Genomic DNA, 22,500 nt, shown 5'->3' on the forward strand with positions numbered 1-22,500 from the left:
CTCCTGTTATTTACCCACACACTTTACTCTAGATACTTTACTCCTGTTATTTACCCCACACACGTTACTCTAGATACTTTACTCCTGTTATTTACCCACACACTTTACTCTAGATACTTTACTCCTGTTATTTACCCCACACACTTTACTCTAGATACTTTACTCCTGTTATTTACCCCACACACTTTACTCTAGATACTCTACTCCTGTTACTTTACCCCACACACTTTACTCTAGATACTTTACTCCTGTTACTTTACCCCACACACTTTACTCTAGATACTTTACTCCTGTTATTTACCCACACACTTTACTCTAGATACTTTATTCCTGTTATTTACCCCACACACTTTACTCTAGATACTTTACTCCTGTTATTTACCCCACACACTTTACTCTAGATACTTTACTCCTGTTATTTACCCCACACACTTTACTCTAGATACTTTACTCCTGTTATTTACCCCACACACTTTACTCTAGATACTTTACTCCTGTTACTTTACCCCACACACTTTACTCTAGATACTCTACTCCTGTTATTTACCCCACACACTTTACTCTAGATACTTTACTCCTGTTATTTACCCCACACACTTTACTCTAGATACTTTACTCCTGTTATTTAACCCACACACTTTACTCTAGATACTTTACTCCTGTTATTTACCCACACACTTTACTCTAGATACTTTACTCCTGTTATTTACCCCACACACTTTACTCTAGATACTTTACTCCTGTTATTTACCCCACACACGTTACTCTAGATACTTTACTCCTGTTATTTACCCACACACTTTACTCTAGATACTCTACTCCTGTTATTTACCCACACACTTTACTCTAGATACACTACTCCTGTTACTTTACCCCACACACTTTACTCTAGATACTCTACTCCTGTTACTTTACCCCACACACTTTATTCTAGATACTTTACTCCTGTTATTTACCCCACACACTTTACTCTAGATACTTTACTCCTGTTATTTACCCACACACTTTACTCTAGATACTTTACTCCTGTTACTTACCCCACACACTTTACTCTAGATACTTTACTCCTGTTATTTACCCCACACACTTTACTCTAGATACTTTACTCCTGTTATTTACCCCACACACTTTACTCTAGATACTTTACTCCTGTTATTTACCCACACACTTTACTCTAGATACTTTACTCCTGTTATTTACCCCACACACTTTACTCTAGATACTCTACTCCTGTTATTTACCCCACACACTTTACTCTAGATACTTTACTCCTGTTATTTACCCATACACTTTACTCTAGATACTTTACTCCTGTTATTTAACCCACACACTTTACTCTAGATACTTTACTCCTGTTATTTACCCACACACTTTACTCTAGATACTTTACTCCTGTTATTTACCCCACACACGTTACTCTAGATACTTTACTCCTGTTATTTACCCACACACTTTACTCTAGATACTTTACTCCTGTTATTTACCCCACACACTTTACTCTAGATACTTTACTCCTGTTATTTACCCCACACACTTTACTCTAGATACTCTACTCCTGTTACTTTACCCCACACACTTTACTCTAGATACTTTACTCCTGTTACTTTACCCCACACACTTTACTCTAGATACTTTACTCCTGTTATTTACCCACACACTTTACTCTAGATACTTTATTCCTGTTATTTACCCACACACTTTACTCTAGATACTTTACTCCTGTTATTTACCCACACACTTTACTCTAGATACTTTACTCCTGTTATTTACCCACACACTTTACTCTAGATACTTTACTCCTGTTATTTACCCACACACTTTACTCTAGATACTTTACTCCTGTTATTTACCCCACACACTTTACTCTAGATATTTTACTCCTGTTATTTACCCCACACACTTTACTCTAGATACTTTACTCCTGTTACTTTACCCCACACACTTTACTCTAGATACTTTACTCCTGTTACTTTACCCCACACACTTTACTCTAGATACTTTACTCCTGTTATTTACCCGACACACTTTACTCTAGATACTTTACTCCTGCTATTTACCCCACACACTTTACTCTAGATACTTTACTCCTGTTATTTACCCACACACTTTACTCTAGATACTTTACTCCTGTTATTTACCCCACACACTTTACTCTAGATACTTTACTCCTGTTATTTACCCCACACACTTTACTCTAGATACTTTACTCCTGTTATTTACCCACACACTTTACTCTAGATACTTTACTCCTGTTATTTACCCACACACTTTACTCTAGATACTTTACTCCTGTTATTTACCCCACACACTTTACTCTAGATACTTTACTCCTGTTATTTACCCACACACTTTACTCTAGATACTTTACTCCTGTTATTTACCCACACACTTTACTCTAGATACTTTACTCCTGTTATTTACCCCACACACTTTACTCTAGATACTTTACTCCTGTTACTTTACCCCACACACTTTACTCTAGATACTTTACTCCTGTTATTTACCCCACACACTTTACTCTAGATACTTTACTCCTGTTATTTACCCCACACACTTTACTCTAGATACTTTACTCCTGTTATTTAACCCACACACTTTACTCTAGATACTTTACTCCTGTTATTTACCCACACACTTTACTCTAGATACTTTACTCCTGTTATTTACCCCACACACGTTACTCTAGATACTTTACTCCTGTTATTTACCCACACACTTTACTCTAGATACTTTACTCCTGTTATTTACCCCACACACTTTACTCTAGATACTTTACTCCTGTTATTTACCCCACACACTTTACTCTAGATACTCTACTCCTGTTACTTTACCCCACACACTTTACTCTAGATACTTTACTCCTGTTACTTTACCCCACACACTTTACTCTAGATACTTTACTCCTGTTATTTACCCACACACTTTACTCTAGATACTTTACTCCTGTTATTTACCCCACACACTTTACTCTAGATACTCTACTCCTGTTACTTTACCCCACACACTTTACTCTAGATACTTTACTCCTGTTACTTTACCCCACGCACTTTACTCTAGATACTTTACTCCTGTTATTTACCCACACACTTTACTCTAGATACTTTATTCCTGTTATTTACCCACAGACTTTACTCTAGATACTTTACTCCTGTTATTTACCCACACACATTACTCTAGATACTTTACTCCTGTTATTTACCCCACACACTTTACTCTAGATACTTTACTCCTGTTATTTACCCACACACTTTACTCTAGATACTTTACTCCTGTTATTTACCCCACACACTTTACTCTAGATATTTTACTCCTGTTACTTTACCCCACACACTTTACTCTAGATACTTTACTCCTGTTATTTACCCCACACACTTTACTCTAGATACTTTACTCCTGTTATTTACCCACACACTTTACTCTAGATACTTTACTCCTGTTATTTACCCACACACTTTACTCTAGATACTTTACTCCTGTTATTTACCCCACACACTTTACTCTAGATACTTTACTCCTGTTATTTACCCACACACTTTACTCTAGATACTTTACTCCTGTTATTTACCCCACACACTTTACTCTAGATACTTTACTCCTGTTATTTAACCCACACACTTTACTCTAGATACTTTACTCCTGTTATTTACCCCACACACTTTACTCTAGATACTTTACTCCTGTTATTTACCCCACACACTTTACTCTAGATACTTTACTCCTGTTATTTACCCCGCACACTTTACTCTAGATACTTTACTGCTGTTACTTTACCCCGCACACTTTACTCTAGATACTTTACTGCTGTTACTTTACCCCGCACACTTTACTCTAGATACTTTACTGCTGTTACTTTACCCCGCACACTTTACTCTAGATACTTTACTGCTGTTATTTACCCACACACTTTACTCTAGATACTTTACTCCTGTTATTTACCCTGCACACTTTACTCTAGATACTTTACTGCTGTTACTTTACCCCACACACATTTACACTAGATACTTTACTGCTGTTACTTTACCCCGCACACTTTACTCTAGATACTTTACTCCTGTTACTTTACCCCACACACTTTACTCTAGATACTTTACTTCTGTTATTTACCCCACACACTTTACTCTAGATACTTTACTCCTGTTACTTTACCCCACACACTTTACTCTAGATACTTTACTCCTGTTACTTTACCCCACACACTTTACTCTAGATACTTTACTCCTGTTATTTACCCACACACTTTACTCTAGATACTTTACTCCTGTTATTTACCCCACACACTTTACTCTAGATACTTTACTCCTGTTATTTACCCCACACACTTTACTCTAGATACTTTACTCCTGTTACTTTACCCACACACCTTACTCTAGATACTTTACTCCTGTTACTTTACCCCACACACTTTACTCTAGATACTTTACTCCTGTTATTTACCCACACACTTTACTCTAGATACTTTACTCCTGTTATTTACCCCACACACTTTACTCTAGATACTTTACTCCTGTTATTTACCCCACACACTTTACTCTAGATACTTTACTCCTGTTACTTTACCCACACACCTTACTCTGGATACTTTACTCCTGTTACTTTACCCCACACAGTTGGATGAGAAGTGATTGAGCTCAAGTCTTTGGTTTGGTTGCAGATAAACATGAGTGTTATTGTCTCAGCAGAGCTGAACACAGTGTGTGGGATTTACTGATACTCAAGGGATCACTGGACTCTCATCCTCCTCTGTCTTTGTCTGACCTCACTGTTGTCCAGCAGAAACTACAGAGACACTGATCAGAGCTCCTTTTAGGTTCTCCTTTCCTGTTGGGTCATTTTCAGTCTGTGATCAGCTGCTGTGCTTTCTTTGCCAGTAGATGGCGCAGTTCACTCAAAAGTCGTCAGCCACGCTCAAACATCTCAGTTATAGAATTTCACAGTGGTTTGCATAGGAAAAAAAATACTGAAATGCTACATACTTCAAAAATATGGTTCTTCAAGGGTTCCTCAGTAAAGGGATTGGTTCTGTTTAGAACCATGAGTTATATATAGAACCATTTGCATGCCTAAATTGTTCTTTGCATGGTGAAATGGTTCTTGAGCCTGATGGAGAATGTGTTGTTTGTGGTTCTATATTGCTCCAAAAAGGGTTCTGCTACTGTCAAGCTTGTAACAACAGAAGAACCCTTTTTGGTGTTACATAGAACCCTATGCAACACATTCTTCATCAATCCTCTTGGTTCTAAACAGAACAACTGCCTTTACTAAAGAATTCTTGAAGAACCATCTTTTAAAAGTTTGTACATCAACAACAACAACAACAACAACAATAATAATAATCTTTATGTATAACATCTTAGTTATTAAGTCAAAGTGTTTTTCAAAGGAAAACAAAACAAACAAAAAAAAACACTGAAATGCTACATACGTCAAAAAGATGGTTCTCCAAGGGTTCTATACAGAGCCATTTGCATGCCTAAATTGTTCTTTGTATGGTAAAATGGTTCTTCACAGTGACGGAGAACGAGCTGTTAATGGTTTTATGCAGCACCAAACAAGGTTCTGCTACTGCTACATGCTTCACATCATAACAATAGCAGAACCTTTTTCAGTGCTGTATAGAACCATTTTCAAAAAATGTGCTATATAGAAACATGAATGCTCATAGAACCATCTGCATGCATAAAAGGTTCTCTGCATGGTGAATTGGTTCTTCATGGTTTGATGGAGAATGTTTTCTATATAGCACCAAAAAGGGTTCTGCTCCTGTAACAAGCCAAGCTTTTTGGTGCTATATAGAACCATATACAACACATTCTCCATGAGTCATCGTGGCTCTAAATAGAACCATTGCTTTTACTAAAGAACCCTTAAAGAACTGTTTTCTTCATTCTAGCTATGAAGGCTCAAAGTGCAAATAAGAAAAAATATAAAAATCCATAACAATAACAGTAACATAAATAACTTCATTTAAATACACTGGTCAGGCAGAACGTTATGACCACCTCCTTGGTGGTCCTAAAAATTCCAGCAGCACTGCTGTGTCTGATCCACTCAGACCAGCACAACACACACCAACACACCACCCCCATGTCAGTGTTACTGCAGTGCTGAGAATGACCCACCACCCAAACAGTACCTGCTCTGTGAGGGTCCATGGGGGTCCTGACCACTGAAGAACAGGGTAACAGAGTATCAGAGAAACAGATGGACTCCAGTCTGTAACTGTAGAACTACAGAGTGGAACTGAACGGTCAGTGGAGCTGATAGAGTGGACAGTGAGCGGAGAAACTTTCACACACTTTATTCACTTTAAATCCAAACCTTATGGATTAAAGGAAGCAAGGATCGTGAAAAGGGAGTGAGGACAGAGTGGTGGAGGGATAAAAGTGAATGTTTCTAATATTTAATCCCAGTTGAAAGTAACGAGCGCTGTCTGCTTTTCTCTCATTATATCCATAATTAAACTGCAGCCCTGCGTGCTGTGTTTTCAGACGAGGCCTCGGGAGGAGCTTTATTTGATTAAAAGAGGAGTTGATGACGGGGGCGAGAGCGTGGAGGAGGAAACGGGCCTGAAAAACACACGGCCGCAGGGACCTGCTCCTCCGACGGCTCCTGCAGGAGCAGGAGGGGCTTCAATTCCCACCTGAGCCCCCAGGGCCCGCGCTAGAACTCCACCCACTCCGCTACTTACAGGAATATTTCAGAGGTTTTCCAACTTAATCTTTATCTGATGAGTCTGTAGGGTGCAGTCGATCATCACATCAGGAAAACTCACTGACTCTAAACTCACGTTCAGCATCTGCCCATTGACCTCAGAGTCAATATGTTTCCTGCTCTTTTTTGAAGTAGAGGGAACTTTATTATCTGTGGAAATTGATTCTAAACTACACACACATCAGATAAAGATGAGTTTGTAAAATGCTGAAATATTCCTTTAATAAACCAGTTTAGTCTCGTGTTCACACTGAAAAAAGAATTACGCCAAACGAACTCAATACAAAAGTGAATTCCACATTTCCATATCACAAAATCAAAGCAATTGCCAGTAATTGAACTGTAATATTGTAATGTATTTCATTCTTAATGAAATGATGTACTTGTTCAAAGGGGAAATCCATCCTTTTTTCAAAATTTCTGTATAATTAACTGGTTCAGATGTAAACAGAGCGGTTCTGAACGGTTTGGTGTGAAACGTTCCATTCTAGATAAACCTACCAAGTCAGAACCGTTCACAGTGGTGGTGATGGGAACCAGACGTCCCTCTAAAAGCTCCTACAGAAAGTTCCTACATGAACTGGTTCTGAATTCACTGCCTGATGACTGAGACGCTGTTTTATGAGAGTTTAGAGAACTTCAACTCCATTCATGGTGGAGGGAGACATGCAGGGCGCTGTGCGGCAAAATAGTCCCCAAAGAAAACTCATTATTCCAGATTTTCCACTGTTTTCCATCATCAGCATTCCATATAAACTCAGAAGACTCGTGTAGGTTCTCTGGTGGTTCTGGATGGTTAATAAAGTGTCTATATCTGTGTTATAGTCATGGCGACGCCTGGTTCCCATCAGCACCACTGGAAAGAAGGAAATGAGGAAAATGATTTTATTAGATTTAGAACATCGTTTTGAGCAGCAGTGTGCGACGAAGAGATGTCCTATACCAGAGCAGAACATCGACATGTGTGCACACTGATCACAGATTGATTGAGTGGTTTAATAATCAACTAATCAATAATTATTAGGCCTAAAGTTGTGACCAGAACAGGCTCAGGTTCAGAGAACATCACAGCGTGTAGGTTCCGCCTCAGCACAGCTGATGGGGTGCAGTTCCATGGTTGAGCCACTGGGGGCGCTCCTCCCTAAGGCCAAGTTCATGTACCTCACTATTGGTTTCTTATTATTAAAGATGCACTGCAGTCATTTCTAGTGACAGACTATGTATATAGCTATAGCTCTGAGTATGAAATGCTTTAAGGAGTAAAATTTCTGTGCATTAATAATTCGAAGCTAAAAGCTTCAACAGAACAGCAGCAGAACAGACAATGAAAGCAATAAACATCCCAGATAGCAGACGGTTTTGGGCCGGTTCTGGCTTTTCTGTGTGAGTGTTGGTTGAGTACCAGGTAGATGTTAGGCGTGCAGGTCAGAATAGGGCCAGATCCTGGACAGCTTCGTACCGATCTGCCCTGTGTCTACATTTGTGAGACAATGGAGTGAATATTGTGGACCAACTATGTAGCTGGGCCAAATTGGTACCGGATTTGGGCCATATCCTTTGTTTCTACTCACTTTATAGAGTGTGGGCCAGATCTGGGCCAAGGACCCAGCCGTATACTGGACCAGAACAAACGAAGGATGTGGCCCACAAGTGAGCCAGATAGATAGAACATACTGGACCAAATATATGCCTTTTATTAAATATTCGCACCACATATAACCACAATAGAGACATTCACATTGGCTCAGATCAAAACGTAAACTTTCATAAAACGTAATTATTATGTACAGTACTGCACGAAAGTTTTAGGCATCTAAGCTAATTTTTATGTATATTAATGTATATATATATATATATATATATATATATATATATATATAGTAAGGGGGAGCGAGGAGGCGGACGCATATGCGGAGATAAGTGACTTTTATTAAGGGCAAATCCATGCAGTCCAGGTTCAAATAGGCGATAGACGGACATGATGTAAATAAACAGGCACACAAACAACAGAGCCGGAAGAAAAACAACATACATCAAACAATAAACAACCTCCCAAACAACAATTCAATCATCAAACATCAAACAAAGACCATCAGGAAAACACAGGGCTTAAATACATGAGGGTCAATGAGGGACAGGTGGAGACAGTCAGGGGTGGAGTCAAGAAACAAGAGGGCAGGACTGAAAACCAAAACAAATGCACATGGACAGGACTGGGAGGGGCCAATCGTGACATATATATATATATATATATATATATATATATATATATACAATCATTATTAATATTTTATGTTTGTTTATTCAAATATTAACACTTTTCTCAGCAAATAAACACAAACTACACAAATAAAGAGATTTTGAAAATGTGTCTTGGGAACCTCAGACTTTCACACAGTGCTGTAATTCTAAATAAAACACAGCCAGGGAGATGATAACGAGAATTAAAGGAAATAGGAGTAAACGGTAAATAAAAACAATTAAACGAACCAGCACAGAAATACCCGGACAAGAAAGGAGATCCAGGTGCTGTAAAACAGCTGATTTACACAAAAACGGCAAAATTAGACACGTTGTGCTCGGCGTAACACTTATCTAGAACACTAAGGGGCATATAGAGTGCTCCAGCATCCGTGTGTTCTAGTTAGGAAGCTCGCAAATATCTACTTTATTGTTCTAGCTAGCAAGTCAAGTTCCAGTCTCGCCAGCCAGCCAGCTAATGCTAACGTTAATGCTAATGCGCTCTAAGACAGTAGCGCTCTCAGAGTTGCTTAAAGCAGAACGTGTTCTAGGCAAGGTGTTCTAGCTAAAACATTCCACAGAACTTCGAACATATAGTTATACATTGTTTACGCTAGGGCAAGAACCGCTTATCAACAGTGGTGAGCTAGCACTGCTCCCGCTAGCTGCGCCCTGAGCGCTGGGAACGTTTAAATGTGTCGTTTATTATTTTCACATCATCGTCGAATAAAAACGTTCCTGAGTGTTTATCAGACGTTTACTGCGGGAACGCCGCCCCGCTGGAGGTGATGTGTTCATCGTTTCGTTCCCCTGAGTGAAAACATCACCCTCAGCCGCTTAGCTCGTCCGGACTGCTGGAGTAAAGCCGCGCTGTTTATATTGATTACATCTTTTATTGATTTATTTGTCTTTTTTTACATAAGTGCCGCTTTTCATTTCTTTTTCTCTATTTCTCTCTGCTCTCTCTTTATCCTTTTTCTCCTTTGCTCTCTACCTCTCTCTCTCTCTCCGTCTCTCTCTCTCTCTCTCTTTACTCTCTCTCTCTTTACTCTCTCTCTCTCTCTTTACTCTCTCTCTCTCGCTCTCTCTCTCTCTCTCCCCGTCTCTCTCTCTCTTTACGCTCTCTCTCTCTTTACTCTCTCTCTCTCTCTCTCTCGCTTTACTCTCTCTCTCGCTCGCTTTACGCTCTCTCTCTCTCTCTCTCTCTCTCTCTCTTTACGCTCTCTCTCTCTCTTTACGCTCTCTCTCTCTCTCTCTCTCTCTCTCGCTTTACGCTCTCTCTCTCTGTCTCTCTCTCTCTTTACGCTCTCTCTCTCTCTTTGCTCTCTCTCTCTCTCTCTCTCTCTCTCTCTCTCGCTTTACGCTCTCTCTCTCTCTCTCTCTCTCTTTACGCTCTCTCTCTCTCTCTCTCGCTTTACTCTCTCTCTCTCTCTCTCTCTCTCTTTACGCTCTCTCTCTCTCTCTCTCTCTTTACGCTCTCTCTCTCTCTCTCTCTCTCTCTCTTTACGCTCTCTCTCGCTCTCTCTCTCTCTCTCTTTACGCTCTCTCTCGCTCTCTCTCTCTCTCTCATTCTCAATATGTCTCAAGATGGCGGCCAACGCCGGATCGATGTTCCAATATTGGAAGCGGTTGGATTTGCAGCAGCTGCAGGTAAAAAAGAAAGAAAACTTTTTTATTTTTCCACTTTTCTCCTCTCGCTCGTTTCGCCTTCCCGTTTAACCCGGTTCGTTTTTTCCCCCTGTGTTGGACCCGAGCCTCCTCGGTGCTTCAGCCGGGCCAGTGTGGGACCTTTATTATTGATATTTCGCGCCTCATTGATCAGAAATTGATCCCCTTTGTTCGGACTCCAAGCCTCCGGCGGGGTTCAGCGGGGCGCCGGTCCGCGTGTGGCCGGGCTGCGGTGCGACCTCGCCGGCTTCCCCGCTGCCGGAGCCCCGCTGATGCTGCCGGGACTCGGTGGGGTGATGAAGGGGCACACAAAACAACCGGAGAGCCGCTCTGCTCCGCGTCTGACCGCACATGTGGACTGGAATGCGTAGAGGAAATGATTTTGAGCGAGAATAGAAAGCTTCGCGGTTCGATCGATCGGTTTTATCGCGAAAAAGTTTCGAGATTTTCTTTCGAGGGTTGAACTTGGTGGCCGCTCCGAATCAGAGAAGTAGAAAACAAGTGCACACAGGCGGCTCGAAGCCGCGTTCCCCAGCCCCGCGTGGGGATTTAAGGCTGCGTGGACACCGCTTGGAGTGAGCTGAGGACTTGAGGATATCGATCCGTGCTGGTATTGAACTTTCAGAGCCGTTAACCTGATCAGCCCGACTAACAGTCCACATTACAGCTCCATCCCGCGCTGACTGAAGCGCTGAAACGGGCTTAGTCTGCCAGTCTGAGCCCAGACCAGCGCGCTGGGAGCGGGTTCGGTGCTTTTATTGAGCGGCTCGCTGAGCGATGTCAATAACTGATGAATAGAAGGAGCACGGCGTGTCCCAGGCCAGCCGGTCGCTTGGCTTTTCCCGCTTTTATTCACTGTGCATCCTGGTTTTTGCACGAATCTCCAGTATTTACATCCAGAAAGGTTGAAGTTATACTTCAGTGTAAGGTTAAAGGTGGTCTGCTGTGAAGTGGTGGTGATGGGAACCAGACGTCGCCATGACTACAACACAGATATAGACACTTTATTTACCATCCAGAACCACCAGAGAACCTACACGAGTCTTCTGAGCTTATATGGAATGCTGATGATGGAAAACAGTGGAAAATCTGGAATAATGAGTTTTCTTTGGGGACTATTTTGCCGCACAGCGCCCTGCATGTCTCCCTCCACCATGAATGGAGTTGAAGTTCTCTAAACTCTCATAAAACAGCGTCTCAGTCATCAGGCAGTGAATTCAGAACCAGTTCATGTAGGAACTTTCTGTAGGAGCTTTTAGAGGGACGTCTGGTTCCCATCACCACCACTGTGAGGAGCTTTTAGAGGGGGACGTCTGGTTCCCATCACCACCACTGTGAGCGGCTCTGAGCGTTTCACACCAAGCTGCTCTGAGTGACTCTGATTACAGCTGAACCAGTTAAATATGCAGGAATTTTGAAAAACACGGTGGAGTTCCCCTTTAAAAGCTTTGAAATGTAGAGCTCAGTCCCTTTTTTAGGCTGAATTCAGTTGCATCCAGTTACATAAACCAGGTTTTAGGCTTGTAGACAGGCCCTTCTGTGCAGTGGTAAAAGTGACGGGATGAATTTGTGTGATTTAGTTGTGGAAAATGATTAAAATATTGAATTATGTGCGGTTTGTGCTCAGTTTTTGATCAGTGATCATGTCAGTGTTGTCTGCTCATTCATACGTGAACTCCGTGCATCACTTTTCTCACTCCACAGGTGGACTGTCCACACAGAACGGGTCTGAAATAGTGATGTTTGTAATGTTAGCCCGACCGTGGCATCATATGAACGCACTGCGTTTGCACCGTAAGGGGATCCGTCTGATATTGTGCAACACGAAGCCGAGAAAGCTGAGAAATTCAGCCCAGATTGCTGTCAAACGGGTGAAAATCCCCGCCACGTCCTGTGTTCCATTCACCGTTCCCTCACATGAAGGGTATTTAGTTACAGGTATCTTTGTTTTTGGCCACTGTAATTATGTGGGATTATGGGATTTTTTATGTTGCGGCGCAGGCAGCGCGGGGGCCACCCACGGCGCCGTCCGTCTGATGTGGTTTCTGTCTCTTTGCTTTTGGAGAGATTGTTGTGAATGAAATTCTCCTTTGTCGTCTTTCTGAGGGGCGTGTTTAGTTCTGAGCCGCGCTGGTGGTCTCCGGCGTGTGACGCTACAGCAGTTGTTTTACAGGCTTCACGCAGACGGCCTGCGCTTCTTGTTTTTCTGATTAAATTTCACTCGGCTGGTTTAAATTTAACAGCTTGATTAAAAAAAACCTCCCACACTGGTGTAAATGCAGTTTAATGGACTTTTAAACTTAATATTCGTTACTCAGCGCCTGCCATAAATAGTTCAGCATCTACTATGAATTATTCAGTATCTACTATAAATTATTCAGCATCTACTATGAATTATTCAGTATCTACTACAAATTATTCAGTAACTGCTATGAATTATTCAGTATCTACTGTGAATTATTCAGTAACTGCTATGAATTATTCAGTACCTGCTATGAATTATTCAGTAACTGCTATGAATTATTCAGTATCTACTATAAATTATTCAGTAACTACTATGAATTATTCAGTATCTACTATGAATTATTCAGTAACTGCTATGAATTATTCAGAAACTGCTATGAATTATTCAGTATCTACTATGAATTATTCAGTATCTACTGTGAATTATTCAGTAACTGCTATGAATTATTCAGTATCTACTATGAATTAGTCAGTAACTGCTATGAATTATTCAGTATCTACTGTGAATTATTCAGTAACTGCTATGAATTATTCAGTATCTACTATGAATTAGCCAGTAACTGCTATGAATTATTCAGTAACTGCTATGAATTATTCAGTATCTACTATGAATTATTCAGTAACTGCTATGAATTATTCAGTATCTACTATGAATTATTCAGTATCTACTATGAATTATTCAGTAACTGCTATGAATTATTCAGTAACTACTATGAATTATTCAGTATCTACTATGAATTATTCAGTAACTGCTATGAATTATTCAGTAACTGCTATGAATTATTCAGTATCTACTATGAATTATTCAGTATCTACTGTGAATTATTCAGTAACTGCTATGAATTATTCAGTATCTACTATGAATTATTCAGTATCTACTGTGAATTATTCAGTAACTGCTATGAATTATTCAGTATCTACTATGAATTAGTCAGTAACTGCTATGAATTATTCAGTAACTGCTATGAATTATTCAGTATCTACTATGAATTATTCAGTAACTGCTATGAATTATTCAGTATCTACTATGAATTATTCAGTAACTGCTATGAATTATTCAGTATCTACTATGAATTATTCAGTATCTACTATGAATTATTCAGTAACTGCTATGAATTATTCAGTAACTACTATGAATTATTCAGTATCTACTATGAATTATTCAGTATCTACTATGAATTATTCAGTAACTGCTATGAATTATTCAGTATCTACTATGAATTATTCAGTATCTACTGTGAATTATTCAGTAACTGCTATGAATTATTCAGTATCTGCTATGAATTATTCAGTAACTGCTATGAATTATTCAGTATCTACTATGAATTAGTCAGTAACTGCTATGAATTATTCAGTATCTACTGTGAATTATTTAGTATCTACAGTGAGTTATTCAGTATGTACTGTGAGTTATTCAGTATGTACTGTGAGTTATTCAGTATCTACTGTGAATTATTCAGTATCTACTGTGAGTTATTCAGTATCTACTGTGAGTTATTCAGTATGTACTGTGAGTTATTCAGTATCTACTGTGAATTATTCAGTATCTACTGTGAGTTATTCAGTATCTACTGTGAGTTATTCAGTATGTACTGTGAGTTATTCAGTATCTACAGTGAGTTATTCAGTATCTACTGTGAATTTTTCAGTATCTACTGTGAATTATTCAGTATGTACTGTGAGTTATTCAGTATCTACAGTGAGTTATTCAGTATCTACTGTGAATTATTCAGTATCTACAGTGAGTTATTCAGTATCTACTGTGAGTTATTCAGTATCTACAGTGAATTATTCAGTATGTACTGTGAGTTATTCAGTATGTACTGTGAGTTATTCAGTATCTACAGTGAGTTATTCAGTATCTACTGTGAGTTATTCAGTATCTACTGTGAATTATTCAGTATGTACTGTGAGTTATTCAGTATGTACTGTGAGTTATTCAGTATCTACTGTGAATTATTCAGTATCTACTGTGAGTTATTCAGTATCTACTGTGAGTTATTCAGTATGTACAGTGAGTTATTCAGTATGTACTGTGAGTTATTCAGTATCTACAGTGAGTTATTCAGTATCTACTGTGAATTATTCAGTATGTACTGTGAGTTATTCAGTATGTACTGTGAGTTATTCAGTATGTACTGTGAGTTATTCAGTATCTACAGTGAGTTATTCAGTATCTACTGTGAATTATTCAGTATGTACTGTGAGTTATTCAGTATCTACTGTGAATTATTCAGTATCTACTGTGAATTATTCAGTATGTACTGTGAATTATTCAGTATCTACTGTGAGTTATTCAGTATCTACAGTGAGTTATTCAGTATCTACTGTGAGTTATTCAGTATCTACTGTGAATTATTCAGTATCTACTGTGAGTTATTCAGTATCTACTGTGAGTTATTCAGTATTTACAGTGAGTTATTCAGTATCTACTATGAATTATTTAGTATCTACTGTGAGTTATTCAGTATGTACAGTGAGTTATTCAGTATGTACTGTGAGTTATTCAGTATCTACTGTGAATTATTTAGTATCTACTGTGAGTTATTCAGTATGTACAGTGAGTTATTCAGTATGTACTGTGAGTTATTCAGTATCTACTGTGAGTTATTCAGTATCTACTGTGAATTATTTAGTATCTACTGTGAGTTATTCAGTATGTACTGTGAGTTATTCAGTATCTACTGTGAGTTATTCAGTATGTACAGTGAGTTATTCAGTATGTACAGTGAGTTATTCAGTATGTACTGTGAATTATTCAGTATCTACAGTGAGTTATTCAGTATCTACTGTGAATTATTTAGTATCTACTGTGAGTTATTCAGTATGTACTGTGAGTTATTCAGTATCTACTGTGAGTTATTCAGTATCTACTGTGAGTTATTCAGTATCTACAGTGAGTTATTCAGTATGTACTGTGAATTATTCAGTATCTACTGTGAGTTATTCAGTATCTACTGTGAGTTATTCTGTATGTACTGTGAATTATTCAGTATCTACAGTGAGTTATTCAGTATGTACTGTGAATTATTCAGTATCTACTGTGAGTTATTCAGTATCTACTGTGAGTTATTCTGTATGTACAGTGAGTTATTCAGTATGTACTGTGAGTTATTCAGTATCTACTGTGAATTATTCAGTATCTACTGTGAATTATTCAGTATCTACTGTGAGTTATTCAGTATCTACTGTGAATTATTCAGTATCTACTGTAAATTATTCAGTATCTGCTATGAATTATTCAGTATCTGCTGTGAATTATTCAGTATCTACTGTGAGTTATTCAGTATGTACTGTGAGTTATTCAGTATCTACAGTGAGTTATTCAGTATCTACAGTGAGTTATTCAGTATCTACTGTGAATTATTCAGTATGTACTGTGAGTTATTCAGTATCTACTGTGAGTTATTCAGTATTTACTATAAATTATTCAGCATCTACTATGAATTATTCAGTATCTACTATAAATTATTCAGTAACTGCTATGAATTATTCAGTATCTACTATGAATTATTCAGTAACTGCTATGAATTATTCAGTATCTACTATGAATTATTCAGTAACTGCTATGAATTATTCAGTACCTGCTATGAATTATTCAGTAACTGCTATGAATTATTCAGTATCTACTATGAATTATTCAGTATCTACTGTGAATTATTCAGTAACTGCTATGAATTATTCAGTATCTACTATGAATTATTCAGTAACTGCTATGAATTATTCAGTAACTACTATGAATTATTCAGTATCTACTATGAATTATTCAGTAACTGCTATGAATTATTCAGTACCTGCTATGAATTATTCAGTAACTGCTATGAATTATTCAGTATCTACTATGAATTATTCAGTATCTACTGTGAATTATTCAGTAACTGCTATGAATTATTCAGTATCTACTATGAATTATTCAGTAACTGCTATGAATTATTCAGTATCTACTATGAATTATTCAGTAACTGCTATGAATTATTCAGTACCTGCTATGAATTATTCAGTAACTGCTATGAATTATTCAGTATCTACTATGAATTATTCAGTATCTACTGTGAATTATTCAGTAACTGCTATGAATTATTCAGTATCTACTATGAATTATTCAGTAACTGCTATGAATTATTCAGTAACTGCTATGAATTATTCAGTATCTACTATGAATTATTCAGTATCTACTATGAATTATTCAGTAACTGCTATGAATTATTCAGTATCTACTATGAATTATTCAGTAACTGCTATGAATTATTCAGTAACTGCTATGAATTATTCAGTATCTACTGTGAGTTATTCAGTATCTACAGTGAGTTATTCAGTATCTACTGTGAATTATTTAGTATCTACTGTGAATTATTCAGTATCTACTGTGAGTTATTCAGTATCTACAGTGAGTTATTCAGTATGTACAGTGAGTTATTCAGTATGTACTGTGAGTTATTCAGTATGTACTGTGAGTTATTCAGTATCTACAGTGAGTTATTCAGTATCTACTGTGAGTTATTCAGTATCTACAGTGAGTTATTCAGTATATACTGTGAATTATTTAGTATCTACTGTGAATTATTCAGTATCTACTGTGAGTTATTCAGTATGTACAGTGAGTTATTCAGTATCTACTGTGAGTTATTCAGTATGTACTGTGAGTTATTCAGTATCTACTGTGAGTTATTCAGTATCTACTGTAAATTATTCAGTATCTACAGTGAGTTATTCAGTATCTACTGTGAATTATTCAGTATCTACTGTGAATTATTCAGTATCTACTGTAAATTATTCAGTATCTACTATGAATTATTCAGTATCTACTGTGAATTATTCAGTATCTACTGTGAGTTATTCAGTATCCACAGTGAGTTATTCAGTATCTACTGTGAATTATTCAGTATCTACTGTGAATTATTCAGTATGTACTGTGAGTTATTCAGTATCTACTGTGAGTTATTCAGTATGTACTGTGAATTATTCAGTATCTACTGTGAGTTATTCAGTATCTACTGTGAATTATTCAGTATCTACTGTGAGTTATTCAGTATCTACTGTGAGTTATTCAGTATGTACTGTGAGTTATTCAGTATCTACTGTGAGTTATTCAGTATCTACAGTGAGTTATTCAGTATCTACTGTGAATTATTCAGTATCTACTGTGAATTATTCAGTATCTACTGTAAATTATTCAGTATCTACTATGAATTATTCAGTATCTACTGTGAATTATTCAGTATGTACTGTGAATTATTCAGTATCTACTGTGAGTTATTCAGTATCTACAGTGAGTTATTCAGTATCTACTGTGAATTATTCAGTATCTACTGTGAATTATTCAGTATCTACTGTAAATTATTCAGTATCTACTATGAATTATTCAGTATCTACTGTGAATTATTCAGTATCTACTGTGAGTTATTCAGTATCCACAGTGAGTTATTCAGTATCTACTGTGAATTATTCAGTATCTACTGTGAATTATTCAGTATCTACTATGAATTATTCAGTATCTACTGTGAGTTATTCAGTATCTACTGTGAATTATTCAGTATCTACTGTGAATTATTCAGTATGTACTGTGAGTTATTCAGTATCTACTGTGAGTTATTCAGTATGTACAGTGAGTTATTCAGTATCTACTGTGAGTTATTCAGTACCCACTGTGAGTTATTCAGTATCTACTGTGAATTATTCAGTATCTACTGTGAATTATTCAGTATCTACTGTGAGTTATTCAGTATGTACTGTGAGTTATTCAGTATCTACTGTGAATTAATCAGTATCTACTGTGAGTTATTCAGTATCTACAGTGAGTTATTCAGTATCTACTGTGAGTTATTCAGTATTTACAGTGAGTTATTCAGTATGTACTGTGAATTATTCAGTATGTACTGTGAGTTATTCAGTATCTACAGTGAGTTATTCAGTATCTACTGTGAGTTATTCAGTATTTACTGTGAGTTATTCAGTATCTACAGTGAGTTATTCAGTATGTACTGTGAATTATTCAGTATTTACTGTGAGTTATTCAGTATCTACAGTGAGTTATTCAGTATGTACTGTGAGTTATTCAGTACCCACTGTGAGTTATTCAGTATCTACTGTGAATTATTCAGTATCTACTGTGAGTTATTCAGTATCTACTGTGAGTTATTCAGTATGTACTGTGAGTTATTCAGTATGTACTGTGAGTTATTCAGTATCTACAGTGAGTTATTCAGTATGTACTGTGAGTTATTCAGTATGTACTGTGAGTTATTCAGTATCTACAGTGAGTTATTCAGTATGTACTGTGAGTTATTCAGTATCTACTGTGAATTATTCAGTATCTACTGTGAATTATTCAATATTTACTGTGAATTATTCAGTATGTACTGTGAGTTATTCAGTATCTACTGTGAGTTATTCAGTATCTACTGTGAATTATTCAGTATTTACTGTGAATTATTCAGTATGTACTGTGAGTTATTCAGTATCTACAGTGAGTTATTCAGTATGTACTGAGTTATTCAGTATCTACTGTGAATTATTCAGTATCTACAGTGAGTTATTCAGTATGTACTGTGAGTTATTCAGTATCTACTGTGAATTATTCAGTATGTACTGTGAGTTATTCAGTATCTACAGTGAGTTATTCAGTATCTACAGTGAGTTATTCAGTATCTACTGTGAGTTATTCAGTATGTACTGTGAGTTATTCAGTATCTACAGTGAGTTATTCAGTATGTACTGTGAATTATTCAGTATCTACAGTGAGTTATTCAGTATGTACTGTGAGTTATTCAGTATGTACAGTGAATTATTCAGTATGTACTGTGAGTTATTCAGTATGTACTGTGAGTTATTCAGTATCTACTGTGAGTTATTCAGTATGTACTGTGAGTTATTCAGTATCTACAGTGAGTTATTCAGTATGTACTGTGAGTTATTCAGTATCTACAGTGAGTTATTCAGTATCTACAGTGAGTTATTCAGTATGTACTGTGAGTTATTCAGTATGTACTGTGAGTTATTCAGTATCTACAGTGAGTTATTCAGTATCTACTGTGAGTTATTCAGTATCTACAGTGAGTTATTCAGTATGTACTGTGAGTTATTCAGTATGTACTGTGAGTTATTCAGTATCTACTGTGAGTTATTCAGTATCTACAGTGAGTTATTCAGTATGTACTGTGAATTATTCAGTATGTACTGTGAGTTATTCAGTATGTACAGTGAGTTATTCAGTATGTACTGTGAGTTATTCAGTATCTACTGTGAGTTATTCAGTATGTACAGTGAGTTATTCAGTATGTACTGTGAGTTATTCAGTATCTACAGTGAGTTATTCAGTATGTACTGTGAGTTATTCAGTATGTACTGTGAGTTATTCAGTATCTACTGTGAGTTATTCAGTATGTACAGTGAGTTATTCAGTATGTACTGTGAGTTATTCAGTATCTACTGTGAGTTATTCAGTATGTACAGTGAGTTATTCAGTATGTACTGTGAGTTATTCAGTATCTACTGTGAGTTATTCAGTATGTACTGTGAGTTATTCAGTATGTACTCTGAGTTATTCAGTATGTACTGTGAGTTATTCAGTATGTACAGTGAGTTATTCAGTATGTACTGTGAGTTATTCAGTATCTACTGTGAGTTATTCAGTATCTACTATGAGTTATTCAGTATGTACTGTGAGTTATTCAGTATGTACTGTGAGTTATTCAGTATCTACTGTGAGTTATTCAGTATGTACTGTGAATTATTCAGTATGTACTGTGAGTTATTCAGTATGTACTGTGAGTTATTCAGTATCTACTGTGAGTTATTCAGTATGTACAGTGAGTTATTCAGTATGTACTGTGAGTTATTCAGTATCTACTGTGAGTTATTCAGTATCTACAGTGAATTATTCAGTATGTACAGTGAGTTATTCAGTATGTACTGTGAGTTATTCAGTATCTACTGTGAATTATTCAGTATCTACTGTGAGTTATTCAGTATGTACTGTGAGTTATTCAGTATGTACTCTGAGTTATTCAGTATGTACTGTGAGTTATTCAGTATGTACAGTGAGTTATTCAGTATGTACTGTGAGTTATTCAGTATCTACTGTGAGTTATTCAGTATCTACTATGAGTTATTCAGTATGTACTCTGAGTTATTCAGTATGTACTGTGAGTTATTCAGTATGTACAGTGAATTATTCAGTATGTACTGTGAGTTATTCAGTATGTACTGTGAGTTATTCAGTATCTACTATGAGTTATTCAGTATGTACTGTGAGTTATTCAGTATGTACTGTGAGTTATTCAGTATCTACTGTGAGTTATTCAGTATGTACTGTGAATTATTCAGTATGTACTGTGAGTTATTCAGTATGTACTGTGAATTATTCAGTATGTACTGTGAGTTATTCAGTATGTACTGTGAGTTATTCAGTATCTACTGTGAGTTATTCAGTATTCAGTATTCAGCGATGAGCTGTGGATCATGTCAGAATGTTATGCCTGTGTGTGGGAGCTGACGTGTGGAAACGTGAGGTTTATGGGGTTAAAACAGCCTTTTGATGCAGTTTTATTGACGTTCTTTGTGGTCTTCGTGTGTGTCTACCTGTTCACCTGTGCTCAGGTGAGCTCCTCCTGTCTGTGTCCGTTAGCGCGAGTGCGTGTGGTCCTGCGTTCTGGCACGTCAGCGTGCAGAGATTAGAGCGTGACGCACTCGCGCCGCGCTGTCCCCGTCTGGGCGAGCGGCGCTCGGCTGCCGGTCGTGTCCGGACCTGCTGATTATGTGGGTCCGCATCTGCAATGAGGGACGCGCTCAGAACTCCGCGGAACGCCGCGCAGGCGCCTCGGCGGGTCTGAAGGGAGTGGAACCGTACAGCCGAATGAACCCTCAGGCCGAGGGACGCACCGACACGGGAGCCGCGGGTTTGCGTTCCAAACCGTGATTTTTTATATGAAATCATTTTCCTCCAAGGGGCTTGACTTTCAGTGTCATATAGAACCGTAATAAAGCACATCTTGCATCAGTCTGAGGAACCATTTCACCATGCAGAGAACCATTCAAGCATGAAATAGTGAAAACGTGCACTTGGTCAGAATAAATAGTATCAGTGCCTCACTACTTACAAAACGAGGGTTCTTCAGTAAAGAAAATGGTTCTATATGCACCCATGGACACTTAATAACTGCTATCTTATGCTTGAATGGTTCTCTGCATGGTGAAATGGTTCTTCAGACTGATGAAGAATGTGTTCCAAATGGTTCTATATAGAACCTTTTTGAAAAATGTTCTGTACAGCATGCAAAAGGGTTCTATTGTACACAAGGTTGACATTGTAACAATAGCAGAACCATCTTTGGTGCTGTATAGAACCATGCACAACATGTTCTCCATCAATGTGAAGAACAGTTTCACCATGCAGATTGTTCTTTGAGTGTTCGTGGTTCTTTTCACCATTTTCTCTACTAAAGAACCCTTAAATAAGCGTGTTTTAAAGAGTGTAGTACCAACCTTAGGCTTTGACAGTGTTCTGCTTGTTCAGGAGCACCTGAGTGACCCTGAGCTCAGGCAGGGGGGCTCGGGAAGGGGGGGGGGGGGGGATTAGAGACAGAGAGAGAGAGAGGGAAAGAGAGAGAGAGACAGAGAGAGAGAGAGAGACAGAGA

The 22,500-nt window shown here is 37.7% G+C and overlaps 1 protein-coding gene across 5 annotated transcripts in view; it reads left to right on the forward strand.

Moving 5' to 3' along the window:
• Window positions 1-10,498: 10,498 nt before the first annotated feature.
• The window catches only part of cux1a (cut-like homeobox 1a), a 191,226-nt gene continuing 179,224 nt past the window's right edge, over window positions 10,499-22,500 (forward strand). For all 5 annotated transcript variants that reach the window (XM_037546964.1, XM_037546967.1, XM_037546968.1 and 2 more), the window contains exon 1: window positions 10,499-10,602. In XM_037546964.1, coding sequence (XP_037402861.1) covers window positions 10,540-10,602 — 63 coding nt within the window. In that variant the 5' untranslated portion in view covers window positions 10,499-10,539. The remainder of the gene's footprint in view (window positions 10,603-22,500) is intronic.

Source organism: Pygocentrus nattereri, chromosome 18, assembly GCF_015220715.1.
Source record: "Pygocentrus nattereri isolate fPygNat1 chromosome 18, fPygNat1.pri, whole genome shotgun sequence".
In the NCBI taxonomy this organism is placed as follows: domain Eukaryota; kingdom Metazoa; phylum Chordata; class Actinopteri; order Characiformes; family Serrasalmidae; genus Pygocentrus; species Pygocentrus nattereri.